The 17,341-nt window shown below is 39.8% G+C and overlaps 1 protein-coding gene across 3 annotated transcripts in view; it reads left to right on the top strand.

Annotated features, from left to right (window-relative positions):
• csmd3a (CUB and Sushi multiple domains 3a) overlaps nucleotides 1–17,341 on the top strand; it is a 245,184-nt gene that overhangs the window by 183,050 nt on the left and 44,793 nt on the right. For 2 of the 3 annotated variants that reach the window (XM_083529477.1, XM_083529479.1), the window contains 11 exons: nucleotides 412–492; nucleotides 1,909–2,022; nucleotides 3,089–3,277; nucleotides 5,359–5,517; nucleotides 6,126–6,314; nucleotides 8,462–8,647; nucleotides 10,236–10,430; nucleotides 12,157–12,330; nucleotides 13,813–13,986; nucleotides 15,549–15,722; nucleotides 16,101–16,286. In XM_083529477.1, coding sequence (XP_083385603.1) covers nucleotides 412–492; nucleotides 1,909–2,022; nucleotides 3,089–3,277; nucleotides 5,359–5,517; nucleotides 6,126–6,314; nucleotides 8,462–8,647; nucleotides 10,236–10,430; nucleotides 12,157–12,330; nucleotides 13,813–13,986; nucleotides 15,549–15,722; nucleotides 16,101–16,286 — 1,821 coding nt within the window. The remainder of the gene's footprint in view (nucleotides 1–411; nucleotides 493–1,908; nucleotides 2,023–3,088; nucleotides 3,278–5,358; nucleotides 5,518–6,125; nucleotides 6,315–8,461; nucleotides 8,648–10,235; nucleotides 10,431–12,156; nucleotides 12,331–13,812; nucleotides 13,987–15,548; nucleotides 15,723–16,100; nucleotides 16,287–17,341) is intronic. The other variant, XM_083529478.1, reaches the window with a different exon arrangement.

A 17,341-nucleotide genomic window follows, 5' to 3' on the forward strand; every position in this document is an offset into this window, starting at 1 on the left:
AGGTATTACTGTATGTTCCGAGGTATGGCTGTACCGAGGTATTACTGTGAGTTCTTCCATCCTTCTTCAAAAAAAAAAGTCCTACATTTTCAACAACCAACTGTCCATTTACTTTCGATTAGAAAAAAGTTTTATTTCAGACTTTAAAATGTATTTCGCATAATTCCTGTTCTCCTGAAGCAGCAGAACTGGTGACCCTTCAGCGTCCCTGTCTCACATCTCCACCCTCATACCGTCTGGTAGAAGATTCTGCAGCGTCTCACAGCATCGACACCCCCATATGCTGCTGCCCAACGAATCATGATCCCTCCTGTGTAGTGTGTGTAGTGTTGTGTCGTGTTAGAACTGGGACTTAGGATCATCTCGCGTTCAGTCTCTCACGTCTCGTCTGTCACTTTCTGTCCTTTCCAGCGTACCAGCTCAGAGTGTGTCAGCATCCTGCGCCTGTCGCGAACGCCGAGATCCTCGCTGATGACGACGAGCTGGAAATCGGTAAATCAGAAACACACTGTACTGTAACCTGATCGGTTATTTTGTATAGTTGGTCTGAGGATCTCAATTTTTTCCAGTAATTTCAAGCGAACTATCTTTCCATTAAACTCACTGAGAATTGAACAAGCGTAGCTGCATCCTACATCCTACATGCCTGGTTTATTGTACATACTCTAGCTTGTGCCTTAGTTCTTCATCAAGTATCTCTAGCAGGTGTGTGCTCCTGTATAGATCCCTGTTATAGACACATTCAAGTAGATGACTTTGTACAGCTCCGTTCACGAGGTTGGGATCATAAGATCGTGAACACGTTTGCAGGAAGAACTCAAGAAGCTTACAAGGCTTCAGTTTCTTGCAGGAATTATGTATGTATTTGTTTGTTTGCTGCCCGCTGGGTAGATTCTCCCGGGACGCCAAGCTAAAAACCTTCTAGATTACAATGTGTTTAAAAGTGTTAGTTTAGCTTAGTAGCATTTTCTGCCTTTGCCTGGATTAAATATCTGTATTTATTGGATTAATATTGGATACATTTCCAGCTAAAATCAGTCCGTTTGTTGAATACGTTTCCGATACGTCCTATTTTTGTATTCATTTTTTTTTTATATAACTCTTTAATGGTCGATAAACTATCGATATTTGGATTGAAACCCAAAAAATCTTTCATAAATAAATTAAATAAATAAATAAAAACGAATGTAAAAAAGTCAGCAGTGGGAACATGTTAAGCTTCTTACAGTTCCTCGACCTCAGCTACATCTTTCCACTTCATAACAGTCATGTGGCTGTTTTCTTGCTAACACAATTCTTATTCATGCTCGTTTTGTGCTGCCCAATAAAATGATCATCAATTGCTGGGCATTAATGCAAATGTTACCATGGTGTTTGTTTGTTCAGAACATTTTATTGAACCTTCTTCATCCTTGCTGTATTTCTCTTGGATATAATACCTGTTCTATGGTTTGGTCGACATCCGTAAAATGTCAAAAACAGATCGAAACAACGATATAACGTGAACTATGAAACTGTATGTCCTGTATGTTTTATTGTGCACAAAAAATATATTTCTTCTATTTAAATGATTATTAAAAATGTTTTTTTGAAACGTTTTTGCCTGGAATTGGAATTTACTTCCGAATTGAAACCGAATAAAGTCAATACATGACCATATGTTTTACGCTTAGCTCACAGCAGGATTATTACCAGATTATTAAACGTGTAAATAAAGGTATTGGCTTTGGTGTTTATTTTCATTATTCCTGTGTAAGTAAAGTCTTACAGTATGTGCTCTGTCCCCTCGATTTATCATCATTACTGTCGTCCTTGTAAGCAGACAAATCTGGCTAATATCCTTTGTGTGTGTGTGTGTGTGTGTGTGTGTGTGTGTGTGTGTGTGTGTGTGTGTGTGTGTGTCAACAGGAGATATCATCAGGTACCGGTGCCTTCCAGGCTTCACGTTGGTGGGCAGTGAGATTTTGACTTGCCGTCTGGGCGAGAGGTTGCAGATGGATGGCACTCCTCCAGTTTGCCAAGGTGAGCCTGGCCGCGACGCCTCATTTGTTCCTCGCGCCATTTTCTCCTTAACGTCCTGTCCCTCTTGCTTTCTCAGCATTCTTCAACCTCTTTAGATTCACACGTGACAGGTTTATGAGCCGCCATCAGGCTTTAATTAGAAGCTTTATCTGTAATAAAACAAAAGCTTCAACAGGAATTCGAACACGACGTGTTTTCTTAAATCGCCATGGATTATTGTTCAAAATAGGAGAATGATTTCGAATCAGAATCAAAAATATGAAAAACCATAAATGAAAAGAAAAAATTCAAACTCATTTAAAATATAAATACTATTTATTAAATTTAAATAGGAAATAAGCTGAAACAAGCTCTTTTCCCCTTCACAGTGAGTGTAAATCACAAGAAATATAATGAGAACTCACCTTCAGATGTTTCAGATTGATTTCGTAATTTTTCATTTTTGGACAATGATTTTAAGGTTTAGTCTAAAAAAAATAAAGCAAAGCAAACTTTTCGGGCTTTTGGTCAATACATCAAGGTGGCGGTGTATCGGGGTGCCAATATTTATTCTTCTCATACATTTTGACTTGTATAGAGCTTTTAATAACGGACATCGTCCCAACACTTTACAGAGATTATTCAATTATAAATAACGTAAATCTCAACGTTTGTTTTAATGCCGAAAAGTTTAGTGCCCATAATTCATATAATTATACGGAGTATAATTTGTTAAATAATTTGTTAAATGTGAGGAGCGAAAGAGAACCGAACGCCATTTGCCTTGGGAATTGCTGCAGTTTCGAAAATTTAGCTAGAATGCATTTTACTCCGAATAGTCATAGTGCAAACGCCTTTCCGTTCGCTTTACCTGCTCCCTACATCAGGTTTCACAATTGGGACATTTATTGACAGATTGCTGTTTAAATGAATTAGGATTGATAGTTTAATCACTTATTTTAGCCCCGCCCACATGTTTTTAGCCCCATGCTTAGCTGACATCAGATTGTCATGTTTGTTTGTGTAAACGAATGGCGATTTTTCAATTCGACGCAAGTCATGCGTTTCGATTTTGCGTACTTTCCAGTGCAATGCCCCAAAAACGAGGTGCTGTTCGACTCGACCGGTGTGATCCTGAGTCCGGGCTTCCCGGAAAACTACCTCAACCAGCAGATATGCTCATGGATGATCAGTGTGGAGAAGGGCTACAACATCACCCTGCACTTCGAGCTCTTCCAAACCGAGAAGGAGTTCGACATCCTGGAAATCTTTGATGGTAAATACAGACACACAGACAAATCAGCTGAGTAAGCAGGAATACACTAGTGGGGAAGTGAAGTATGGAATTCTAAACTGCATCATTTTTTATTTAATAGATTCTTTTGTATCTGTTTATAAAGTTACATTGATGGAATTTGGCAGATGCTTTTATCCAGAGTGAACTACATTTATCTCATTTGTATAACAGCAGTTGCGGGTTAAGGGCCTTGCTTAAGGACCAAAAAACCCATAGCACATTATAACATATTATATTTATTTTGTTATATTCATACTATATGTATATACAGTGTTTAATATCTTGGGTACGGTTGTACATGCAATATCCTTAGCTCACATATACGAGGTGGTATCAAAAAGTCTCGAGACCAGTTTTGTCAGACGGCAGCACAAGGCTGCACGCACAGGCACAGGGAGCACCGACCTTCATAAGTCAGTGTGCCAAAAGACATTTTCCTGTGTGCATCTGAAGCTGTGCAACCAGTACTATTTTGACATGGGCGCACCCTGTCAACGAGCTCCTCCTCACACGTGTGTTTCTCCCCGGAAACAACACCATCTCACTTCCGCACACAACCTACTCGCCAGATTTGGCTTCGAATCGTTCGTTTCATCACCCCTCATTAGCAACTGCTTGTAATCATTTCTACTGATGCGTAAGTAATAATGGGTAATAAATAAAATAATAAAAGAAACACCCCTCCCTCGTTCCCATATCATGTGCTCAGGACACGGTGGATGGCGGATTGTTGATTGGGATTCATTACTGCGATATTTATTATTCCGAGACGTATTTAAAATATCATTAAACTCTAATTACTTAAGTGTGCATTATTAGCATATTACCCCATTACTCATCATTGATTAGTAGGTTATTAAATGCCCACAGCAGACAAGCAAGCGGGAGGAAACACGCTCAAGACCATCTTTAGACACTAACTTCAGTATGATTGTGACACAATCGCTTTGTGAAAAAAGACACTTGCGCTCGGTAACATCTGCATCTCTCTGCCGTTTTTGTACAGAGGTGTGAGACAAAGAGTCTTCCTGCGATCGTTTCATGCCGTCGAGCTGCTCATTCCTGAATCGATTTAAATGTAATCGCTATTAATAAAGATAAGGTTGATGTTCTTCTTTTTGTGGTTTGTTTTCAGCTTGAACATCCATTTGAGGGTCAGGTCTGTATCATGCGAGGAAAGTTTTCTGTATTCAGAGTGTACTTGAGAGATCTTGGCTCAAAGGTTAAAGGCTCTGGGTTACTGCTCAGAAGGTCAGGGGTTCAAGTTCCAGAACCACTGTTGGGCCGCTGACCAATGCCCTTCAACCTCTCTGCTTCAGGGGGGGCTGTATCGAAACTGACCCTGTGCTCTGACCATAAATATTATCTTTTATAATAATAAATAAACAAACAAACAAATAAATAAATACCTATTTTATATCATAATCAAATTGAAAAAATAAAAAGAACAAAAATGTAATGAAACACTTCATGCATAAATGTTCGAAAAATTAAGTGAAAAAAAAAGCTATAATAAATTCATAAATAAATAATCGTGAATCTTTTTTTGGCTACTTCTACTAAATAAATAAATAAATAAATAAATACCTTTTTAATAAAAAAAATATCTTTATAAAAATTGTTGAAAAAATAAATATTTAAATATTTAACACAATCACTTAAATGTCTTAATAATATAATTGAGTTAATAAATAAATAACAATGATGAAATATAAATAACCATCATTTATAACGAATACAATTTAATGCAATCAATAGAATGTACTAAAAATACAATTAAATAAATATCTAGTAATAAAAATTATAATAATAATAATAATAATAATGAATGACAATGCTACATAAACAAGCTAAATAAATAATAGTATTGTTCTTCTACTTATTATTATTATTATTATTATTATTATTATTATTATTATTATTATTATTAATATTAATATTATTGTTTCATTATATGAAATAAATAATAAAACTAATACCCATTTAATGAAAATAAAATGATTGAAACGACAGAAAAGCTGAAGTCTAAAATCAAGTCTGCGTTTTTCGTGTCGTTTCAGGACCCAATATGAAGAGCCCGAGCATGGCGGTGTTGAGCGGCGAGCTGGCCGTTCCCTTCACCCTGAGCACCACCGGCCACCAGCTCTTCCTGCGCTGGTCCTCAGACCACGGCACCAACCGCAAGGGCTTCCGCATCACGTACGTGGGTGAGTATCAAAGTATGTATCCCCCCCGATTGGTAATTCTTTCTCAGTCGCATGCGTGTCTCACGTTGCACGTGTGCATCTGTCTGTCCTGGCCACGTGTCCCCCCATCCGTCCTGTCTGTAAGCCCATGACGTCTTTCCATTTAAGTGTGCTGTGGCTGTGTATAGTTCAGATGTTGACCATGAAATCAACAAATTATGTAATATAACATACACTTTCACACAGGATTGTAAAGAAAACGATGCTATGTGATCGATAAGGTGTGTGTGTGTGTGTGTGTGTGTGTGTGTGTGTGTGTGTTTGTTTGTTTATACGCACACAAACACTATGTATAATTTTTTATTTCATTCATTATGAATTAATAAAATATTAGCTTTTTATTGAAATAAATTTTTTTCTTGATATTTTAAAAGTTGATCTTTAGAGCGTTTTTTTTTTTTTTTATGTAAAATTTCATGTAGCTAAAAGCTTTTTGATAAAAAATTCAAACCAATGTTCATTCTTGTTTTAATAAATGATGAATGAAATAAAATCCGCGCATTTGATTTCGCTTGGGTTCGTGTCTTTTCCATACCGCAACACTTCCAGGATATTTCTCATGCTTGTGCGTTTGTCTGTAGCGATGTACTGCAGCACCCCAGACTCTCCGCAGCACGGCTTTGTGGTTAGCCAAACCGGTGGCCATGCCAACAGCGTGGTGCGCTGGGCCTGTGACCGCGGGTACCGGCTGATCGGGAAGAGCATGGCCATGTGCAAGAGGACCGAATTCGGATATCTGACGTGGGACTCGTCCGTGCCAGCGTGTCAAGGTATAACTTTAATTTCAGCATTTCATCAAGCCTTTGTACGCGTACAATATCGCTGGCAGGGAAAGTTTTGGGTATTCAGAGTCGGGTTACGCACCCCCTTTTCGATTTTGATTCGAAGTTTGATTTTCTGGCCTTTTCATTCAGTTTTATAAAATCATGTGGGTGTTGATCGGTGCTCTGGAAGTGGTGAAAGTTTTCTTGAGGTGAAATGTTTTTTTTAATTGACTAAAAGGAAATAGTGAAGTGTTTGCAGGAGATGTGTTGCTTTTTATTTGCCATTTTGTCCTGATGATTGCTTACCTCATTCAAACTGATTTGGAAGAAAAGGAAAAAAATGGACTTGTAAAGTGGTCAAGTGCAGAATTACATAGAAGATCTGGATGGATGGATGGATGGATGGATGGATGGATGGATGGATGGATGGATGGATGGATGGATGGATGGATGGATGGATGGATGGATGGATGGATGGATGGATGGATGGATGGGGTGAACATGTTTTCCTTGCGCTGATGTGAAAAAAATGCACTTAATGTTCAGAGTTGTATATCATTGCATGGGGATAGTTGGGGTGTAAAAACTTTTGCACTCTATAGAATTTCACACACGTATATCGTACAAACCAAAAGTCAAATTGAGAAGTTGTTATACACGAAGACGACACCAGATCATCCGTAACGTCACGTGACGTCCGTCCCATCGGCGCAGGACCGGACGATGTCAAGTGGCAGCAGAAGGCATCAGTTTCACCTTTGTTCTTTCTAATTAATACTGTTAAACTACAAAGGACCCGTCGTTTTCTGTGCCACGTTATTAGCATGCCACATGAGATCTATTGTTGCTTTGATTTTTCATTTGATTTTAGTGCTCAATGATTGCACATCTCATCATGTCCCATAGGTTTATTGATGTCTGCTTTAAATGAGCTCCAGCTCCGGATCGGCTTTCCGACACTTAATTAAACAATATCTGCCATGCTCGCTAATCAGGGGCTTGTTTCGATCCAGCGTTTTATTTTTTGTTCAAAGGTAAAATGGACCCAGGGTGAGGCAGGGGTGGAGCAGGGGCAGAGCAGGGGTGGCCCAGGGGTGGCGCAGGAGCGAACCTAATTAAATAGTTAAGTATTTAAACAAGTCAAATGTTCAGTATCAGTCTATCTGAAATCTCAGATTTAAACAGGTATTTGCTTCTTTACACTATTGAATGCAGTTGAATCGATGCCATTGACCTGCTGGATGAAGAAGTGGCATTTCTTTGACCTGGTTGTGGATAATTGGCCATCGGGAGCCCAACATGTATTCGATGCTGCATGATCTGCTTTGCGTCAGTGCCATTTTTCAGATGCTCCAATGGACTCCATTGCATGCATATTTAATGTGACATTATTGTATTATTATTATTATTATTATTTCTATTGAGCAATTTTGTACAATATATTGATATATTTCCATTAACATTTTTTTTTTTATTATTATTAATTAATTTTTTTTTTTATAAAAGAATTCATCAACATTTATAGGCTTATTAACATTGTTTCATTGTTATTACCATTTGTGAACATTGAGACAGAGATTGTTTGCTTACGTACACATGAGGGACATTATACAATATCGGTAAAGTGGTAAAAGAATGCTGAGGATGGAGCCGGCAGGCAGGAGGAAAAGAGGAAGGTCAAGGAGGAGGTTTATGGATGTGGTGAGGAAAGACATGTAAGGAGATGGTTTAAAAGAGACGGATGTAGAGGAAAAAGCAACAGGGAGACGGATGATCCGCTGTGGCGACCCCTAACGGGAGAAGACGAAGATGTCCCACAATATCACCACATACAATTACACATGGAAAAAAAAAAGGTTAGAATGGATGGATGATGTGTTGATAAATAATTCTGGGTTAATTGCTGTGATATAACGGATTAACAGATTTCACTTTGCTGCCTCTCCTAACCGTTTTTTTTTTTCTTTGCTTTATATGGTGTTGTTATTGCTAAGGCGTCTTATAAACGTTGTACACTGTATTTTAACACCAACACCAACTGGACTCCAATTAGAGACAGAAGTACACAAAGCCGTCTTTGCCAAAACACTCTCGTGTGATTACAGTCTTGTGTTGTGAGATAAGAATTAATTACAGGCTCTTGTTTCCCCCAGCTGTGTCGTGCGGCATGCCAGCAGCTCCTGGGAACGGCGGCGTTCTGGCACCCGATTACTCAGCCGGCACACGGGCGACGTACTTCTGCAACGAAGGCTACCGGCTCTCCTCGAAAGAAGTAACGAGCACGGTGTGCCAGGCTGATGGGACCTGGAGCAGCCACAACAAAATCCCACGCTGCACAGGTGAGAAACGCAGAACCCTCATGTCCAAGGCTTCATCAGCGCGGCTGGCCTTCGCTTTCTGATCAGCAAATGGAACTGTCGAGGCGAGAGACACCTTTAACTGTGTTTGCTCGACTCATATTCGTTTTGACGGGACGTCTGCATACCGAGCGATTAGTCTTCATTAGGCTTCGTTATGTTTCAGGTTGAGGAGGTAGAACTTCAGCTGATGTGTCTCAGTAGTGAAGTAAAAAAAAACCCACACATTTAACTACATGTATTTTAAATTCTAGCGCTTATTATAAGTTGGTAGCAAAAGTTTGGAGTCTAGAGCACCACGGATCTGGTCGCTTTCGCCGAATGTCCTTCTTCAGACATCTCAAAACCTGGCCATAGAACTCGCTATTGATGGGGACGAATTCTCGATACCACGAATGTCGAAAAAGTTTTTTTTTTAATTATCTTTATCCTCCAAGTCTGTTGACCAGCTGTTCTGTCCCCATGTAACTGATTTAGAACATTATCACTGCATTAGTGCAGTTAAATACAGATAAACAACAGTAACGAGCAGGTCGATCCACACCGCAATTAAACTCCACACAGGCTACAGATTACATTTCCAGCCTCAAGCAGATAACGAGCAAAATGAAGAGATGAAATCATTGATTCTGATATGGGGATGTTGCGTATCCATAAGCCATGGCACTGTATGGTTCATACAGCAACCATAGTCTGAGAGGCAAACGGGAACGAATGGCTTTGTGTATTGTTATTGTTATGTTTCTGTTATAAAAGCCATCAGAAAAGACGATTTAAACAATATGTGCACTAGTATGGTAAGCTTTATATATATATATCATCATACTATGGTAAATGGTTTAAAAATGACCTAGCATGTGGACCACCATATTGGGACACCTGACTTTTCCAGTTATATGTGGGATTTTTCCCAGACTGTTACCACATAGATCTATCTATCTATCTATCTATCTATCTATCTATCTATCTATCTATCTATCTATCTATCTGTCTGTCTGTCTGTCTGTCTGTCTGTCTGTCTGTCTGTCTGTCTGTCTGTCTGTCTGTCTGTCTGTCTGTCTGTCTGTCTGTCTGCCTGCCTGCCTGCCTGCCTGCCTGCCTGCCTGCCTGCCTGCCTGCCTGCCTGCCTGTCTGTCTGTCTGTCTGTCTGTCTGTCTGTCATTTGACTCTTTCATCCATATGTGTTTCATCCCCGAACTGTTACCACAAACTTGGAGGCACACAGTTGCATGGGGTTGGAGTTGAAGATCTCCTGTTATAGAGCTCTGTCCCTTTCGAACACCTTTGTGATAAATGTAAACACTGAACGTAAACACCACCTCAGACTCCTCAGCTCACCGTCATAAGAACCTGACTTTACTAACACCTTTGTGGCTCAATGAATCTCCACATATTTTTATATATATATAGAGAGAGAGAGAGAGAGACAGACAGACAGACAGACAGACAGACAGACAGACAGACAGACAGACAGACAGACAGACAGACAGACAGACAGATAGATAGATAGATAGATAGATAGATAGATATTGTATATAATATTTTGTATATAATCTTTTTTATCCCATAGTCATGGTGTGCCCCAGTATCGGCTCCTTCACGCTGGATCACGGCAAGTGGAAGATCGTTAACGGATCTCGCTACGAATACGGAACCAAGATCGCCTTCAACTGTAACCCCGGTTACTACCGCCTTGGCCCCGCCCACATCCACTGTATGTCTAATGGGACGTGGAGCTGGAGGAATGAAAGGCCACGCTGCAAGAGTGAGTTTAGAAGCCGATCCCGTAATTTAATGCTCCATGACCGGAGTTAACGTGGCCCATATATACAAATTTAATAGCCTTTAACTGTTTACTGCAGGATATTAATCAGCATTGTTTATGTCCTGTGCAAAGCAGAGAGCAGGATTTGAGGCTCTGACAGGACAGCGGGGTGTAGGACGATATCGGCCATGTTTACTAATCAGCGCTACACCTTGATTTTAGAAACAGTAATAGTTGCATAATTTGTAAAAAAATAAATAAATAAATAAATAAATACATTTGTATTAATTATAAAAAAAAATAAAACATTAATAATAAGTAATAAGAAAGCAGACATATAAAAAATATTCCCAATGATAAATCTAAAGATTGGCTTGATAAAGATTAGCTACAGAGAACAGCAGAGCGTTTATGGTCTGAGAAAAAAAAAAAAACATGATTAATATTCATTACATTTTACATAAGGCATTTTATAATATTTTTTTCAAATCGGTTTAAAGCTGAACTGTATCTCAGTGATAACTATGGGTTAATGGGGTAGATTGGGTTGATACGTGTATATAGGAGTTATTTGGGGCATTAAAAGGTGAACTGGTGTAAAGTGGGTAAGTGGTAAATGGTGTATTACAGAGTAAATAGGTGTAGTGTGGGATTAATATGTAATAAAGGGGGTTGATAGGTATATATTTAATTGGTGTATTACCGGGTAACTGGGTGTATTATGGGGTTAATGGGTGTATTAGTGGGTGTTACAGGGGTAATTCAGTGTATTACAAGGTAAATGAGGGACCTTATGGGGTCAGTAAGTATATTACTGGGTAAATGGGTTATTAGTTATTAGGTCTATTATGTGGTAATTGAGTGTATTACAGGGTTAATATGTGTATTATATAGTAAATTGGTGTAGGAAATAGTTAATAGATATATTATGTGGTAAATCAGTGTATTATGGGGAAAAATGGTGTGTAAAAGCATGATTTTATTTCTAAGATATGTTCCAGCCTTAGCATAGGCCACCTACAGTGCATAGTCCAGAAGTCTCCGATTTGAACTGGGTGTCGTGTGATAACATCGTCGCCGTCCTTATCATTGGCAGGGACGTTTTTTTTTACCTCCTCTGATAAACCCCTCGCTCTTTTCTCGCGTTTGCACTGGAAAGTCAGAGCCATTTATCAGCGTTGTCAGCCCAGCGCACTGTGAAAAATCAATCATCCCCTGTATGTAAAGACAGTAGGGACTCGAGCGCAGGACGCCGGTGCATGCAGGTGAGAAGCTCATTGGAGAAAATCCAAATATTTCCCAGGTTTCTTATCGATGGCTCCAACGGTGAGAAAATGTATACTATTTTTTTTTTTAAAGAGAAAACAGTAGCTCGGCTGTAGAGCTCTGGCTCGAGAGTGCGAGATGAACAAGGCTGGCGTGTTGACGTCAGGGTCCGCACATGGTTTTTATCATTTGGGAAAACGTTCCCGTGATGTGATGCGGTACGTTTGAGCACAGCTTGCTTGCTTTTACCCGAAGCAATAAAACCTGATGCGTTATCATTAGTCAGCTCTTCGTGCACTCTCTCTGTGTGTCGTGTGATTTTAAGGGGTCAAAGAGAAGAGATGAATTAAAAAAAAAAAAAAACCCAGACCATTAAATTGGGTGTCAATTACACCTGTACCTTTGACATTGTGAAACTTGCCAGCTCATTCCTCTGCTTCTATATTGCCTCTTACTGCAGTTATTTCTTGCGGGATGCTGCCCACTCCTCCTAATGGGAAGAAAATTGGAACTCAAGCGACCTTCGGAGCGACGGCTATTTTTACCTGTGACGTGGGCTACATTCTGGTCGGCTCGACGGTGCGAGAGTGTCTGGCGTCGGGGCTGTGGAGCGGCTCGGAGACTCGCTGCCTGGGTACCTGCAACATACAGGAGACTTTTAATCAAATGTTACACTTTGGTTTTTGTTTCTCATTTAAAACAGCAGAATAAATTTCTTGATTGGATTTCCTCCATTAGTTCCTTTAGATTTGTGTTGGATTGTGGTGATTGTTCTTTTTTCTTCCCAACATTCGTTTTTTTCTTTTTTTTTTCTTTTTTTTTTTTTTATCATGGTTATAATTAAATTAGAATTTTCTCAATGGGTACTTACTACATTTGGTTTGAAATCAAATTTTAGATGGTTAACAAAAACATCTCACCGCTCCAGACGACAGAAATCCCACAGGACCTGAGGAAAAACTCACATTTCTGATTTCAAATTGACATTTACATACATTCAGATTTACAGCATTCGGCACACACACTAATCCAGAATGATGTACAGTCATCTAAATAAAAAAAAAAAAAAAGGTGTCTGATATTGTGATAAAGGTCCTCGTTTACACGGGGACGTCCCCACACGTCTCATCATTAGTTCCTGTCTTCACGTGGATACAGCTGTGGACAAAAAGTCACCTGAGAACATGGACCAATGATGAGAGAGCGTTGGAGATATTACATGAATGAAAACATACGTGAGGTGAAAGAGGACAGGAATGTGGAAGTATGCCGGCAGTGTAATCATACGGGAAAAGGGATCACATACTAAACGAATTTATCGTTTTGCTTAATTCTCACTCATTTCCTGACCAATGATTTGTATTTATTACCATTTAAAGCGTCCTGCTGTGCAGTTTATTTGCACAGGGGTGTGTATAATCCTCTTAAGTACCTGCCTGGTCGGGTTTACTGTTAAAATTTGCCTCCTACTACTGTTTATATGTGTATTTTAAAAAAACTATTTGTTAGCAAATATGTGTGAGATGGCGGCGACTCGGCAGACTGTTTGCGCTCTCCTGGTGAGGCGGGAGATTGTATCAGTCACTAGGTCCCACAAGCTGCTCCAGATCCAACACATACACACACACACACACACACACACACACACACACACACACACACGCCCGATCCTTATGCAGTCTCTGAGCTGAGCTATAATTTTTCATTATGCTTTCCATCATGAGATCCATCAAGGCAGTGTCTCGGCTCTCCCCAAACACCTGCCTTATGCAGAACAGCTGCCGCGACGCCTTTACACGGTGACACCGTCTTGCTCCGTTTTCCGTGCAGCATCTCGACACGACTCGCGCGAACGCTCGTTTCCTCGCACAGGAACGCTGTCTCACATTTGTGCGTGATGTAAAACGCCGTTCGTGTCAGAAAGTGTCTACGTCAGTGATGTCATTCCTGAGTTTGTGTTTTGTCTTAAGTAACAATTAGATGTAGCTTAGAATCTAATATTCTGTTTGGTCAAATGTTTTATTTCCCTTGCTGTAATTTCAGTGTATAATTGTAACATTGGCTGTGTGTGTGTGTGTGTGTGTGTGTGTGTGTGTGTGTGTGTGTCACTCCTCAGCGGGTCACTGCGGAGAACCTGAGCGGATTGTGAACGGTCAGGTGATCGGAGATAACTTTGGCTACAGGGACACGGTGGTGTATCAGTGCAACCCAGGCTTCAGACTCATCGGTTCTTCTGTACGCATCTGCCAGCAGGACCACAGCTGGTCGGGACAACTGCCATCGTGTGTGTGTGAGTGTTGACCATCTTCTGGGTGTTCACTGGCACATCAGCCTCTATGGAGTGAGGCTAAAATGGATTTGATTCCGATTTTTTAGTAAACACTGATTTAGAAGTTATTTATGATATTGGGGTTATTCCGTGTATTATGGCTTTAACACGTGTATTACAGGGGTTCATACGTGTATTAGGGTGATAACAGGTGCAGTAGGGTGTAGTAGGAATATCAGGCAGATATTAGCTGTTTCAGGGGTAATAGTTGTGTTATAGGAGGTGTATTGGGGTTTAAGAAATGCAGGTAAATTGGGAATGTTATTAGGTGCTGTTGGGTTAATACGTATATTTTATAGTGTAAATGTGTGTATTACGGGGTAAACGTGTGTATTACGGGGTAAATGTGTGTATTGCGGGGTAAATGTGTGTATTACGGGGTAAATGTGTGTATTGTGGGGTAAATGTGTGTATTACAGGGTAAATGTGTGTATTGCGGGATAAATGTGTGTATTGCGGGGTAAATGTGTGTATTACGGGGTAAATGTGTGTATTGCGGGGTAAATGTGTGTATTACGGGGTAAATGTGTGTATTACGGGGTAAATGTGTGTATTGCGGGGTAAATGTGTGTATTGCGGGGTAAATGTGTGTATTGCGGGGTAAATGTGTGTATTGCGGGGTAAATGTGTGTATTACGGGGTAAATGTGTGTATTGCGGGGTAAATGTGTGTATTGCGGGGTAAATGTGTGTATTGCGGGGTAAATGTGTGTATTACGGGGTAAATGTGTGTACTACGGGGTAAATGTGTGTATTACGGGGTAAATGTGTGTATTACGGGGTAATTGTGTGTATTACGGGGTAAATGTGTGTATTACGGGGTAAATGTGTGTATTACGGGGTAAATGTGTGTATTGCGGGGTAAATGTGTGTACTACGGGGTAAATGTGTGTATTACGGGGTAAATGTGTGTACTACGGGGTAAATGTGTGTATTACGGGGTAAATGTGTGTATTGCGGGGTAAAAGTGTGTACTACGGGGTAAATGTGTGTATGACAAGGTTAATACACCTGACACCAGTCATTAAGGATCCAATTAGCTGAAAAATTTGCTAAATTGTTCACTACGGTGGTCCTTAAGGACCGAAATCACTCAGGGATCCCTAAGCTTTTCCCCTTCGTTCGCTGCTCTCAAGCATGTACCACACCTTTAGAAATGCGATTACTCAGATCATGTGCCTTGGGCTGTGAGAACTGTAAGCTCTTCATGTCCTCGAGGACGGGATTCGGAACGTCTGATCCGGAGGATTAGGCTGACAAACACAGAGAAACAGAAAGCGAGTCAGGCTTTGGGATGAAATCCAGGCGAAAGAGGCAGAGAAGAGTTGATTACAGTGTTTCATACACATAGTGAATGTGGGTGAGTTGAGTTTAGATGAGTGTGTAGGGTTTAAACGTTTCAAACGTTTGTTTGCTCATTGAAAACTACCTTAATTTAGCTGAAGATCGTGTGATTCTCTATATAATTATTTTTTTTTTGTAAGTTTTAATTGCTATTGCATATATTTGCTTTATATATAATAGCGATCAGTTGCGGCCATCCAGGAAGTCCCATATATGGGCGTACGGTGGGAGACGGTTTTAACCTGGACGACGTGGTCAGCTTCCTCTGCAATGACGGCTATGTGCTGGAGGGACCGTCTCAGTCCCAGTGTCTTCCTGACCGCCAGTGGAGCCATCAACCTCCCAGCTGCAGAGGTTAGAAGTGACTTTGTGTGTAAATAAATAGATATAAATAAAATATGTATCAGGTATTTTAATATTTATTGAAGGAGTCTCCAGTGTCAGTGCAGTAACCTAAAGTTCATAGAGTTTTTTTTTTTTTTATCAAACTCAATAAGTGAAATAAGAGACGAAATTAACTATAAATAAAGGTGCAAACCCATGGATTTATTATAATTTTTTTATTATTATTATTAAGTGATAGAAATAGTAAAAACAGAAAATAAAGACCAATCAAATATTAAATTGAACGATATAAAAAGCATGTAATCATTGCTAATGTTTTTCCTGCTTTCGCTGCCAATCGTTTCTTTTTTTTTTCTTTTTTTTCTTTTTCTTTTTTGCAATCCTCAGTGGTTAACTGCACCGATCCCGGAATTCCGGCTAATTCCATACGGAAGAGTAAAATTGAGTTTGGGAATTTCACCTTTGGCACTGTGGTGTCGTATGACTGCAATCCCGGGTATTTCCTGTTTGGGGCGTCGGTTCTGACCTGCCAGCCGGTGGCGTACTGGGACCGGCCGTTACCGGAGTGTATGGGTACGTTCTTGTGATATTTAGATTATTTTGTTTTTTTTTAAATGGAGACTAAATGTGGAATGAGATGTACAAAAAGAAAATAAAAATCTTATGGTCAGGTTTCCACAATCATTTGTCCATAGCAGTAGAACTTTCTCACCCACCTCATTCCTGTGGATCGTCTAGCCTTCTAAAACAGGGCTTTTTAAAATAATTGTAGTACAGGTACTTGCAATACACACACACACACACACACACACACACACACACACACACACACACACACACACACCAGCATTAAAACTTCTTCCTTATTTAAATGGTGAAAACTTTCTCCAACAACAAGAACAAAAACAGCCTGCAGTAATTTAGAGATCAGTGCGGTGCAGACGAAAGAGTCTTAAATTCAGTCAGGAACTGAAAAGGAAAACTTCTTTCTCCCTTCAGGCAGTAGCTTTTTCCCCTTTCTCTCACCTGCATTATTATAATCAGTACACACAATTATAAAAACTGTTATAAAAAAAATAGAAAAAGTGTTCGACATTGTACTAACAGGTGTATTAGGTAGTCAAAGAAAAAGTTCCCGACTTTTTTCCAGGTCATTTTTGAGGAAGCTGACTAGCACCTGGTCTCTGATTTCTAGAAGCTGTTGTGTAATGGAGGTGTGAAAATGTGGGGAACTAATATGAAAATATGAACAGCAGTGCTTTAGCATGTTGCAGTGTATTTCACTAAACTGTTTCTCTACATTGCACATACCGGCTGCACTTCCACTTTGTTTTTGTTTCAGGAAATGTAATGATTCCAATATAAATAGAATAAGATCTTGGCAGGGATGGAGGTTTATATTAACCCTATTTGGTGTATAAAGCACAACTGCAGGCATTCTGTTAGCTGTTCTGTGTATTGCTTCTTCCCCCAAGTATGAGACAGCTTATATATATAATCTCAACCAGGCATAACATTATGACCACCAGCCGAGCATTAACATCTTTACCTTCTTCAGTGGTTTGAGCTACAGGAGCTCGTCTGTTGGATCGGACCACGCGGACCAGCCTTCACTCCCCACGTACATC

This window comes from Silurus aristotelis (assembly GCF_946808225.1).
Source record: "Silurus aristotelis genome assembly, chromosome: 25".
Classification (NCBI taxonomy): domain Eukaryota; kingdom Metazoa; phylum Chordata; class Actinopteri; order Siluriformes; family Siluridae; genus Silurus; species Silurus aristotelis.